The sequence below is a fragment of the Budorcas taxicolor genome, chromosome 14 (genome assembly GCF_023091745.1).
Source record: "Budorcas taxicolor isolate Tak-1 chromosome 14, Takin1.1, whole genome shotgun sequence".
In the NCBI taxonomy this organism is placed as follows: domain Eukaryota; kingdom Metazoa; phylum Chordata; class Mammalia; order Artiodactyla; family Bovidae; genus Budorcas; species Budorcas taxicolor.
In genome coordinates, this window is record NC_068923.1 from 35,322,885 (window position 1) to 35,336,727 (window position 13,843).

General features: G+C 46.9%; 1 protein-coding gene across 1 annotated transcript in view; it reads left to right on the top strand.

Moving 5' to 3' along the window:
• The window catches only part of RGS20 (regulator of G protein signaling 20), a 47,991-nt gene that overhangs the window by 6,431 nt on the left and 27,717 nt on the right, over positions 1–13,843 (top strand). The window contains exon 2 of the mRNA XM_052651700.1: positions 13,205–13,504. Within this exon, the coding sequence (XP_052507660.1) occupies positions 13,205–13,504 (300 nt within the window). The remainder of the gene's footprint in view (positions 1–13,204; positions 13,505–13,843) is intronic.

Consider the following 13,843-nt stretch of genomic DNA (forward strand, 5'->3'; position numbering starts at 1 on the left):
TTGTCTAGCACACATTTTGAATGACTGTAAGTTTGAACCAGCGTGTGGCCCTCCCAGAACAATCAGGTACTCGAAGGAGACTGACTTGCTTTCAGGGTTTGAGTTCTAGCATTTTTCTATCCATTGTGTGTGCTCAGTCGTGTTCTACTCTTTGTGACTCCATCAGCTGTCACCTGTCAGGCTCCTCTGCCCATGGAATATCCCAGGCAAGAGTACCGGAGTGGATGGTGAAAGCTTCATGTGACCCTCTCTGCTGTCTTGAGTCAGACCAGATGGATCCAGTGTGGATCACCTAACCACCCAGATACATGGAGACATGACTGTTTTTACTTCTAAGTTATCAGGAAATGTTGCTGGAGGTTATGTTAAAAAAAAAAAAAAAAGTTGAGCAAAATAGGACCACATGGAATGAATAAAACATTGCTAGAAAGAAATGATCCAAGCATCTGATATTAGCAATTTCACACCACCTTTCCCAATTCTACAGTAAGTATACTCTCTCTGCTTCTGCAAGCTGCGTTTAAGTCTTTTGTCTGTGACCGTTTGCCTGGAAAGCCGTGTGTCGTGAAGGAGATATTTTTTTGAAGTTTTCAGTGGAAAGCTCAGAGTGGTGCCACCCGCACCGCATATCATAGGAGGATATGTACTTAATTACGTGGGGACTTTCACTGCAGAACAAGTTTGCTGGATTATAAGCATATTAATCAGGAACTAAGAGCCACATCCTAACGCTGCCTTTTTTCTGTTCTTGTCGTTTCCTAAAAATAGCTGCAAACTGTTTTTAACAACTCACTAGTGTCATCAAGGTCTCCCCTTTCCCAGGGTTCCAGCCCCAGACCTGTCCACCATGTTTTGGCCCCTGAAGAAGCCCAGGCTTTGGGGGCCCCTCTTCACCCCTCATGCACCCTGATAACACAGAGGGAAGCAGGTGAGGAGGGGAGGACATTAGGGAAGGAAGCTAAGAAGGTTTCCCAGGCACCACAGCCATTAGCCTGCGCCCACCCCTCACCTCAAACCTTCCCCAACACTCCCAGTCACACCTGGGACACCTCATCCTCTCACTCTGGCCTGACTTCTCCCATTAGGAAGAAAATAAAGTTCATTTGGTGCTTAGATGTGTTGTTGTTGTTCAGTTGCTAAGTCGTGTCCAACTCTTTGCGACCCCATGGCCTACAGCATGCCAGGTTCCCCGTCCTTCACTATCTCCTGGAGTTTGCTCATCTAAGTTTACTTAGATATGAATGAACTAACATATTGTTCCCATCACAAAATGTGCATGGACTGCTAATATTAGGTCCACAAGTGTGAAGTCCCAATAGCATAATCTGGGGCAAATAAAACCTGAGCATGAGAGAGACCTGGTGTGTGCAGCTGTTTCTGGCGCCTCTCCTGAAGCCATGCTGAAGCCTGGTCCAGCCCCAGACCCATCAGGCACCAGATTCTACCTCTGGTTACAAAGAAGCCGGCTGCCCTGCATCACCCTTTCACTTCAGAACCTCCTGTGTTCTGCGCAGTCTTGACCAAAGGCCAGGAGAACTCTGCTGGGCTCATCTGTCAGAAACAGGCTCTCTTTTTCCATAAATGACATCAAAAAAGGGAAAAAATAGAGTGCCTTTGGTAATCATGGAAGCAGAAAGCTGACTGCATTTTCAAATGCCTTCTTGCTGAGTCAGGATTCAGCACTCAGCTGCTCTCTTGGCACCCAGCCCTCCATCGCAGGCACAGATGCAGTGACCATGCTGAGGATCCCAAGAGCAAGATGGCTCTGCTCTGTTTTGTAAAAGACCGAAGGGAGTGATGAACGGTGAATGGTGGAAATTCAAGCAGTGCAGGATCTCAAGCTAGTGAAACTTGAGGCTCCAGTGTATTAATAACTAACTGGAGTCTGATAAATTGAAGACCTCTTTATCCCAGCCACAGGTGTCCTGTTCTGTGCATCCTGGCCAGGGCCAAGCTGCCACCAGAGTGAGGACCTAAAGCAGTATCTTTGGAATGGCAAGAATGAGGTTTGAATTCAGGTCCAAGTTAGCTTTAATTCTCTTGAGTTTTACTGTCTATAAAATCAAGACAGTAATACCTGCCAGATAGAATTTCATTTGATTGATTCTTTTTTTATCAGATACTTTGAATTTAAAAAAAAAACCTGTACCCAAGGATCCAGGTTTCCTATTAGCCCTGCCATCCTGGTAAACTCCCCAGACCCACGTGTTTGATTTGTAGCCCATTTGATGGACAGAGAAGCCTGGCAGACTGCAGTCTATGGGGTCACAAAGAGTTGGACACAACTGAGCACGCAGGCACACCGTCTCCAATAATCAGTTGTTAACCTGGTTATTTCCCTCTACAAAATGGGCCTCCACCTGCTGGGCACATTGTAAGAGCCTAGTCAATACTAATTGGCTGACGGATTAGTAAATAGAATTGCATTATTGCTCTGCTTCCTGAGACCCCAATCAGAGATGTTTTCTCCTGACCTCTTTAACTTGTTGTTCAGCCGCTGTCCTGTCCGACTCTGTAACCCCATGGACTGCAGCACACCAGACTTCCCTGTCCTTCACTGTCTCTTGGGGTTTGCTCAAACTCATGTCCTTTGATTCAGTGATGCCATCCAACCATCTCACCCTCTGTCGCCTCTTTCTCCTCTTGTCTTCAATCTTTCCCAGCATCCAAGTCTTTTCCAATGAATTGGCTCTTCACATCAGGTGAGGTCACTGTTAAAATCTTTCTTCAGCCAATGTCTCATGTCCTGAGGGAAATTAATGATAGCTACAAATCCTGAATGGCCCCAAGATGTGTCATTTCAAGTAGGTGCCAACTTCCAGCTTCCTCAAGAAAAACAGTCTTTTTAAAATGCCGGGTAAAGCCATCCAGTGAGTCCAACTGAAAGAAATCAGGGCCAGCTGACAAGTTCTCAGGCAGCCGGGCAGCCAGGCAGAGAGGGAGGGAGCTCGTGCAGCCTGAGTGAGGCTCACACAAAACCCGGTTCACAAGGAACCAGTGGGGAAGCACAAGCGCAAGCAGTCTTCCCGGCCGTCACAGACTGTCCACTTTGGACGGAACAATGGCTGCTCTTGTTCTTGCCGTCCTGTTTGTTGGCTTTCATGTCCTCCGCTGTGACACTGGGGGATCCAGCCTGATCGATGGGGACAAATGAAGTGCAGGCTCTGGTTTGTGTTCCCTTCTGCATCAGGCCTTCTCCAAACACTCATTTCATAAAATCATATCCTTGAGGTGTGTGCAGGGAACTGGGATTGCTTCTATACCATCGTTTCTGGTCTTCTGCAATTTAAGAAGATGTGAGACACACCCTCGATAAGTTAAACACCATGTCTTTTGTAAGATCGTCTTGTTACAAAAAAAGGTCAAATATACCTAAAAGCAGAGAAAAATAGCATGATAAAACCCTAAGTGTCCATTCTCCATGGGCTTCCCAGGTGGCTCAGTGGTATAGAATTTGCCAGCAGTACAAGGGACATGGGTTAGATCCCTGGGTCGGGAAGATCCCCTGGAGGAGAAAATGGCAACCCACTCCAGTATACTTGCCAGGAGATTCCCATGGACAGAGAAGCCTGGCGGGCTACAGTCCATAGGGTCACAAAGAGTCAGACACGACTATAGCAACTTAGCGACTAAACAGCAACCCATTACCCAGCCTCCATAATCATCAAACCCAGGTCATGTCATTCCCAAGTTCATTCATTTAGGAAAAAATGATTGCATACACATTCCATCCCAGGAAGGCTTTAGGTTTTGGAGACACAGGTCTGAATAAGGCATAGTTCTGACACACACTGGGCTTGAAGACTCAGGGGAAATGAACAGTCAGTGTTACAACACAGGGCAGGAAGTACTGTGGTTAGAGAAAGCAGACAGACTGCTGACCCATCCTGAGCGAGATCCCAAGGAAATGGCATCTAAGGTGAGTGGGAGATGGCCCTTGGAGAAAAAAGGAGGCCTCTATGGGGCAAGGGGAGGGACTGCAGTAGAGGTGACAGTCTATACAAAGAGCAGGAATGTGAACAAACAAGGGGATTTTAGGAACTGAAGGAATCTTAAAATGATTGGAACTTCGAGTATAAAAGAACAGTGAGAAACTTGGGTGAGTCAGCAGAGTGTCAACAAACCAGGAAAGGTCTTCTATGCCCCACTGAGTCCTGCAGAGACACCATGAGCCATTGAATGGTTAGATGGAAAGAGTGAAAACATGATCACATTTGCCAGCAGAGAGATCACCCCTCATGCAAGGTGGGAGTGGATTAGACTGGACAGAAGCTCAGTGTAGACGCCAAGGCGGGACCTGTGAAGGAGGCAGCTATAATTTAATTAACGCGCTGGGCAGTCCCACAGGGAATGCTGAAGTGCACAATTGGGAGGCCCGCAGGCTGTAGAGCTTCCTCTGTGGATTCTGCTCTGCATTTCCACTTAAAAAAGAAAAAATTGATGTGCACCACTTTTTAAATAATTACTGAATTTGTTACAATATTTCTTCTGCTTTATGTTTTGGTTTTTTGGCTGGGAGCCATGTGGGATCTTTTCTCCCAGACCAGGCATCAAATTCTCACCCCCGCATTGTGAGGGGAACTCTTAACCCCTGCACCACCAGAGAAGTCCCTGGGTCTCCACTATAAGGCAGGGCCAAGGTTTGGGTCTGGGGTTAGTGTTATGTGTGTTTAGGATTCAAATGACAACGGCATTGGAAACTTCATATACACATACATACCAGTCTGATATTTTGGCCACCTGATGTGAAGAGCCAACTCATTAGAAAAGACCCTGATGCTGGGAAAGACTCTGAGAGCAGGAGGAGGAGGGGACGACAGAGGATGAGATGGTTGGATGGCGTCACGGATTCGATGGACATGAGTTTGAGAAAACTCCAGAAAATAGTGAAAGACAGGAAGCCTGGGGTGCTGCAGTCCATGGGCTCACAAAGAGCTGGACATGACTTGCAGACTAAAAGAACAACAACAACACAGTGAAGAAAGAGAATACTGATGATCGTGAGCGTCTCTGTCACCTGCACCAGTCAAGCTTGCACTGGTCTCCACCAGCTCTTAGGATTTTAACAAAAGAGCTTTTCATTTCTTGAAGTTACTGACATCAAATCTTGAAAAGTCTTGGGATGAAATATCATAATATAAATCCTTTTTTAATTTTTTTTATTGAAGGGTAATAGCTTTACAGAATTTTATATAAATCCTTCTTGACCTGCTCCTTTGTCTTAAGAGAAACTTTATATGAAGTGAAAAAGAAATGCATGATTTACAATTACATTAGACTATGGCTGTCAATCATTTTGGAAGTCTTGCCGCTTCTAAATTTTCTAAGACTGAAAGCTTTCTTGCAAAAAAATAAATAAATAGAAACTTTGGACATCATACAGAGTCACCTACATTGAATTTCATTTCAGAATAACAATGTTCTGCATTCCATGGATTTAACTTACCAAAGGTGTCTGACTTTTATGAGGCTGACTCTCCTAAAGCTTTGGTGTAAATCCCTCACTAACTAAATTATCAGAGGCTTCTCTGTTAGGCCCTAAAGTACTATTCCTTGCGCCATGCTCAATCACATCTGACTCTGCGACCCCATGGACTGTAATCCACCAGGCTCCTCTCTCTATGGGATTTCCCAGGCAAGGATACTGGACCAGGTTGCCATTTTCTCCTCCAGGGGATCTTCCCCGACCCAGGAATTGAATTTGCATCTCTTGCTTTCCCTGCCTCTTTACTACTGAGCCACCTGGGAAGCCCCCAAATACTATTCCTTAAGTTCAGGTAAATCAGGCTATTATAGAGCCTTTATTATTCTTTTAGGACCTCAGAGAACTAAACAATTTAGTAGGGAAATAGAGAATTAACAGCCATGTGATGAATTGACTTGTACCTATAGAGTTGAACTCAGTCATTCAATCTCATCTGCAGGTTTGGAAGCATAACTAGTCTTGGAATCCTCACTGCTGAGTATGAGAAGAATGAGACATTGGAATTTTGATCATAGAGAATCAGTGTGGTCAGATGTACATAATTACAACGGGAAACTATCATATTCATTTGGAGACTAGGAGTTAACACCATCGCTGTCACAGATTACTGTCACTGGTGTCAGTAAATAATAAGCACATGTCTGTGGATGTGGGGCCACAGAGCATTATGCCCAGGAGTTGTAGGATGGGGCCCAGCTCTGCTTTTTCTTTGCAGGGGGTGGGGGTGGGGTGGGATATAGTTGCTTTACATTGCCATGTTGGTTTCCGCTGTACAATGAAGTAAATCAACCATATATGTATATATATCCCCTCTCTCTTGGACCACCCTCCTCCCCACCTTCCCTACATCACCCTTCTAGGTCATCACAGAACACTGAGCTGAATGCCCTGTGCTATACAGCAGCTTCCTACCAGCCATCTATTTTACACATGGTAGTGTATAAGAGGGAGAAGGTAGTGGCACCCCACTCCAGTACTCCTGCCTGGAAAATCCCATGGACGGAGGAGCCTGGTAGCTGCAGGCCATGGGGTCATTGAGTCGGACACGACTGAGTGACTTCACTTTCACTATTCACTTTCATGCCTTGGAGAAGGAAATGGAAACCCACTCCAGTCTTCTTGTCTGGAGAATCCCAAGGACGGGGGAGCCTGGTGAGCTGCCGTCTATGGGGTTGCACAGAGTTGGACACGACTGAAGCGAAGCGACTTAGCAGCAGTAGCAGCGGTGTATAAGAGAACTCACTGGTCATAGCAAACACCCTCTTCCAACAACACAAGAGAAGACTCTACACATGAACATCACCAGATGGTCAACACCAAAATCAGATTGATTATATTCTTTGCAGCCAAAGATGGAGAAGCTCTATACAGTCAGCAAAAACAAGACCAAGAGCTGACTGTGGCTCAGATCATGAACACCTTATTGCCAAATTCAGACTTAAATTGAAGAAAGCAAGGAAAACCACTAGACCATTCAGGTATGACCTAAATCAAATCCCTTATGACTACACAATGGAAGTGAGAAATAGATTTTAGGGACTAGATCTGATAGACAGAGTGCCTGATGAACTATGGACGGAGGTTCGTGACATTGTACAGGAGACAGGGATCAAGACCATTCCCAAGAAAAAGAAATGCAAAAAAGCAAAATGGCCGTCTGAGGAAGCCTTACAAATAGCTGTGAAAAGAAGAGAAATGAAAAGCAAAGGAGAAAAGGAAACATATAAGCATCTGAATGCAGAGTTCCAAAGAATAGCAAAGAGAGAAAAGAAAGCCTTCCTCAACAATCAATGCAAAGAAATAGAGGAAAACAACAGAATGGGAAAGACTAGAGATCTCTTCAAGAAAATTAGAGATACCAAGGGAACATTTCATGCAAAGATGGGATCAATAAAGGACAGAAATGGTATGGACCTAACAGAAGCAGAAGATATTAAGAAGAGGTGGCAAGAATACACAGAAGGACTGTACAAAAAAGATCTTCACGACCCCAGTAATCACGATGGTGTGATCACTCACCTAGAGCCAGACATTCTGGAATGTGAAGTCAAGTGGGCCTTAGAAAGCATCACTATGAACAAAGCTAGTGGAGGTGATGGAATTCCAGTAGAGCTATTTCAAGTCTTGAAAGATGATGCTGTGAAAGTGCTGCACTCAATATGTCAGCAAGTTTGGAAAACTCAGCAGTGGCCACAGGACTGGAAAAGGTCAGTTTTCATTCCAATCCCAAAGAAAGGCAATGCCAAAGAATGCTCAAACTACCACACAATTGCACTCATCTTACACACTAGTAAAGTAATGCTTAAAATTCTCCAAGCCAGGCTTCAGCAATATCTGAACTGTGAACTTCCAGATGTTCAAGCTGGTTTTCAAAAAGGCAGAGGAACCAGAGATCAAATTGCCAACATCCTTTGGATCATGAAAAAAGCAAGAGAGTTCCAGAAAAACATCTATTTCTGCTTTATTGACTATGCCAAAGCCTTTGACTGTGTGGATCACAACAAACTGTGGAAAATTCTTCAAGAGATGGGAATATCAGAGCACCTGACCTGCCTCTTGAGAAACCTATATGCAGATCAGGAAGCAACAGTTAGAACTGGACAGGGAACAACAGACTGGTTCCAAATAGGAAAAAGAGTATGTCAAGGCTGCATATTGTCACACTGCTTATTTAACTTCTATGCAGAGTACATCATGAGAAACACTGGACTGGAAGAAGCACAAGCTGGAATCAAGATTGCCAGGAGAAATATCAATAACCTCAGATATACAGATGACACCACCCTTATGGCAGAAAGTGAAGAAGAACTAAAAAGCCTCTTGATGAAAGTGAAAGAGGAGAGTGAAAAAGTTGGCTTCAAGCTCAACATTCAGAAAATTAAGATCATGGCATCTGGTCCTATCACTTTATGGCAAATAGATGGGGAAATGGTGGAAACAGTGGCTGACTTTATTTTTCTGAGCTCCAAAATCACTGCAGATGGTGACTGCAGCCATGAAATTAAAAGACGCTTACTCCTTGCTCGGAAAGTTATGACCAACCTAGAGAGCATATTAAAAAGCAGAGACATCACTTTGCCAACAAAGGTCCGTCTAGTCAAGGCTATGGTTTTTCCAGTGGTCATGTATGGATGTGAGAGTTGGACTATAAAGAAAGCTGAGCACAGAAGAATTGATGCTTTTGAACTGTGGTGTTGGAGAAGACTCTTGAGAGTCCCTTGGACTGCAAGGAGATCCAACCAGTCCATCATAAAGGAAATCAGTCCTGGGTGTTCATTGGTAGCACTGATGTTGAAGCTGAAATTCCAATACTTTGGCCACCCGATTTGAAGAGCTGACTCATTTGAAAAGACCCTGATGCTGGGAAAGATTGAGGGCAGGAGGAGAAGGGGAGGACAGAGGATGAGATGGCTGGATGGCATCACTGACTCAATGGACATGAGTTTGGGTGGACTCCAAGAGTTGGTGATGAACAGGGAGGCCTGGCGTGCTGTGACTGAACTGACTGAGTGTATATATGTTAATCCTAACCTCCCAGTTCATGTTCTCTATGTCTGCACCTCTATGGATGCCACACATATGTGTTTATATATGTTTTTGTTTTATTCTACCTGACTTACTTCACTCTGTTTGACAGACTCTTGGTCCACCCACATCTCTACAAATGACCCAATATCATTCCTTTCTATGGCCAAGTAATATTCCATTATATATGCATACTGCATCTTCTTATCTGTCAATGGCTATTTAAGTTGCTTCCATGTCCTGGCTATTGTAAACAGCACTGCAGTGAACACTGAGGAACATGTGTATTTTTGAATTATGGTTTTACTTGTCCTAACAAACATCATCTAACCTCACTGCTCTGCAGTTTCCTCATTAAATAGAAGGGGGGTGGGGGCAGGGGAGTAGTGATTAGTCGAGTAACATACATGAGAACATTTTGAAAATGCTCATACATCAGGGTAAAAAGAAGTCAATATTTTTTATGATAAAAGTAAGTGTGCAAAATATAGTGGAAATTTTATTAGGGGACTGCCTATTCCTTCTTAGGAATAGCTTGTTTGGTGTATATCTATTTATATATATTAAATTATATATTATAAAATATATAGCATTATATTATATATAATTATTCTATAATTATATATTACATAATATATATAATTTTTAAATTGTAATCATTCATAATTTAAAAAATTCTACTAGTGTAGACAAATGTAATTTTTATAGATTTAGAGACCCCCCCCAAAAATCACTAAAGCTTCAAAAATGAGTTTTGATTTTTTCTTTTTAATTTTCTGATATGTAATTTAAAAATTCCCTCCTGATCTCTGGATATATGGGATATTACAGAAGACAGTGCAGGCTTTAGTTTACTTTTCCTTTCTTTTCTTTTTCATCCTCTTAAATGAGCTAAGAAATAAGAAAGATGGGGGAGAAAGATTTTGAAGTCTTAGGACTTTGGTACATGGATCCTTTTTTCTTTTCATTTACAAATGCTTCAGTTCATTTACATTTTTAATTAAAATATTCAAAATTAGAACCATGCAGCCCTGCAGTTGTGAACTAATATGATTGTTGTGGTCATGGAAAAACGACGTCTACCAATGACAGAAAATTAAAATATATAGTATGGCTAAACCACAACAAAATAAAATTTAAAAAATAATAAAGTTCAGGAAAAATAGGTCAGCTCAAAAAATTAAATCTAACTTCAAATTCCATTCTGTGATTTTCATTTTAAAGGCTCTCATAAATTTTTGGTAAAGAAGTAGTTTAATTCCACCGTGGATGTTTCCTTTATGAAATGTACTATTTAGGGGTGAATGACATTTCTGAATTTTCCTTTTGAAGGGAGTGAGACTCTGTTCATATTGACTCTGCAGTTCAGTAAGCAACATGAACAGTTAGGAAGGTGGATTCCCCATCAGAATCAGGGATTCCCTAAGACTTCTGGAGTCCCTGGGAACAGTCCTTTTAGGAATACAGATTCCAAGATGATTCCATTTGGAACTGTTTCTTAAACTCTTGGACTGTCATACAGAACCTGGCCTAGAAGACCAGGCTTTTCGGCGTGATTGGCGCCGCCTGCGGCTGAAGGTCTCTCCTCGGATAACTTTTCTTGGATGGAATTTTGTGGCTGCTTTAATACTCCGTGCTCTGACCTTGCCAAAACGAGCAAAGGAAGTGGCTGGGTTTCAGCACCCGATGCCTCCAGCCTTCACATCCCCGCTAGTTGGAGAAGCCGGCGGTCCTTCGCAAGACAGGAGCCAGAACTGGGGGAGCGGACTGCTGCCCTAGGGAAAACACCACTCTACAGAAGAGGAAGAGGTGAACTTCTCCAGAGGCCCAGAGGAGCCGGGCTTTTATATTCTGCCTGCACATGTCTGCGGTTTCCCTCACAAGCGTCTCTGTCTGGGCTCACAGGACCGCAGCGCAATGCCTAATGAAGCGTGCCGAGGAAGGGGCGTCCAGCAACTCCGGAAGAAGGGCTGGGGCGGGAGAAGAGTCAGGTTACAGGTTCCATGTTCTCGAAAAACCACTTGAAAATCTGATCTAGAGACTCAAATTCCGGGACCCGCGAAAGGCCTGTGGAGCGACCCTCGGGGCCCCGGCAGCCGGGCGCGCTCGGCAGAGGTGCGCCTGCGGCTCCAGTTCTGCGCTCTCCGCTCTGTTCCAGCGCTTGCCTGAAGCGGGCTGGGAAGGCCGCGGGGTGGGCTTGCCAATTCCGGGTCGCCGGGAACCAGGCCTGTTTTCTCTTGACTTGCTTAGCATAGTGGCATAGGCCTGCGGCCACGGGCACCGCTCTGGAGCTGCCGCGGCCGCTGGCCCACGGTCCCCGCAGGTGCGCCCGGGGCTAGCGGCATCCCGCCCAGATCCAGGGGCGCAGCCGCAGCCGAGCTCTCCTCCCACCCCCCGCCCAGGGGCTGGTCGCCTGCGTCCCTCCCCGAGAGACAGACCCTGGGCGCCGAGGCCGGCTCTGGGCTCTTCGGCATCTCTCACTTCCCCCCTCGAGTGAGCCTTTGGCGCGCATCCAGAAGACTCGGGGATTTCCGGGTCCAACCCCTAAAATAAACGCTGCGGAGGTCCAGAAAGCGGGGGAGGGGAGAGAAGCGTCCGCACGCGGAGAATGAAAACACTATGAGAACGACCCCGTTCTCTAGGAAAAGGTAATGAGAGAAGCTCAACAGTGAACTTGCTCGGAAATGCAAACCCAGCTCCACTCTCGCCGGGCGCATACCAACAAGCGAAGGACGAATCAGCCGGAGAGCCCGGCAGCTTCCCAGAAAGGGCCTCATGAATGAGAATGGGTTGCTAGGTTTCCTCGCTCCCTCCTGACACCCGCTTCCCACCAGAGGAAAGGAAGCAGGCCTGGCCCTGCCACTGCCGAGCGGGGACGCGCGGCCAAGCCCACGCGGCCGCTCCCGCCTTCAGGACCCTGGAGAGCGGTCGCCGCGCCCCGAGGACGCCCGCCACGCCCCCGGGTTGCCTGTATTCGCTGCTTGCCGCCTCCACCTTTATTTTTCTTGGCAACCACTAGCTCTTGCTTTTCACACACATTTAATTGTCTTTTCACTTTGCTTGCGGGGGCTGTTTGGATTGGCTGAGTTAGGTTCCGGTTTGTAACTTCACTAAATGTTAGTGGATCAAGAAGCTCTGAGAGCTCCAAAAACCTGAACAAGGAGGGTGACCTCAAAAAGCCAAAGTTCAATCCTTTTACTGCGTAAATGAATCGGATGAACTCAAAGAATAAGAATTTCCGAAGGTTAGCGGTCGCGTTGGTAGCAAGGTAGAGTCCTGAGGCCCTGAGTTCTAAATTAACGTTTACCTATACATAACAAGAAGAAAGTTTATCTTTACCTTAGTCTCTTAGATCTCCCACGCAACAAGTGGAAGGTGAGAGGCCTGCCTCTCAGCTGGAGGCCTGCCTCCAGCATTGGCTGGAGGAATAAGATGAACACAGGGCGTGTGGAAAGGGGGCTGTAGATTGTGCTAAGTTCTGGTCTCTCCTGACCCCAGTACCCAGCACAACCGAAATCAAATCGCCAGTGCATTTTCCTCCAGCCTGAAGGCCCTTCAGTCTCCTGCCTGTAACCAGGCCTCCCCTGGACTGTTCTCACAGGCCCTGGTGACCTCATCCGTCTCTAGTAGAGCTCTGGGCACTTTGGACGGTGGAACAAGACAGAGGAAAAGAGGCAGGATGAGAGGATGAGGCAGAGTGAGAGTTGCAAAAGTGAAGCAGATTTTCAACCATATTCGAAAGAACCAAGAGAGGTGAACACAGACACTGCTGTGCACTGCACCTCACAGGGAACAGGTCTCAGAATTCCCTGGGAATGTTAACATTCCCATTCTGATGCGGTGGGTCAGGATAGGGTCTGAGATTCTGGTTTTCCAACAAGCTCCTAAGTATTATCCAAGCTGCGGGTCCAAGGACCACACCTTAAGTAGCAGGCAGTTAGAAGAGGGTGGGAGGAGAAGGCGGTGAGGCAGAGAGGGAAGAGAGGGGAGGATTAGCAGCTGGGAGAAACTAAGCAGAGTCCTTCTCCTCTTGCTCTCACCGACTTCTCTTGCACCCCCAAAGTAACGCCTCAAAATGCTGCAAACTGGTACTCTGCACTTCCTCTTCGGTCTGCAGCAGGACCCCACAATGACCTTGTGTGGTTTTGTCTCTCTCCTCCCCCGCCTCTCGCCCTGCCCGCCGGCCCCGCACAGCTCCCAGGTTCGCCCGCTGCCCCGACGCTGCTCAGCCTCCTCTCCGGCACGCTCTCCGGCCTCGCGCGCTTCTTCGCTCTCCTCCTTCGGCGACCCCCTACTGAGGCTCCCCTGCGGCGCCGGGACTTCTCCGCCCTGATCCCGGCCCTGCCAGCCGCCGGGCTCTCGCCGGGGCAGGAGGAGCGGCCGGGCCGCCTCTCGCTCCTGCTCAGGGCAGCTCTGGCACTGCCTGGCCGACCCTCAGGGGGACGTCTGCCTCGGGAAGTGGACGCCAGCGCCGGGCAGAGCTCGCCCATACCCGTGAGTACTGTGGTCTCACAGCGACCTCACCGGGACGCCAGCATCCCGGGTTCCTCCCTAACTCGGACTGACCCACTCCATGTGGGGCCGGCAAGGGGAGAGCGGGAGGGCAAGCGGGAAGGTCAGACCCGGCAGCGCACGTTCAAGGAAAAGACGCCGGCTGCCCGCCTCACACCCCTCCCCCCAAGAGACCCTCGAGGCTACTTTTCCCGGACCACTTCCTTCCAGAGTCTATGGAAGAGGGAGGGGGCCCCCGCCGTCTGCGAGGCGGCTTCTCAAACACTCGGTCTTAACGCGTCGCTCTCCTCCGGCTACTCCAAGCCAACCGGGGACAAGTTT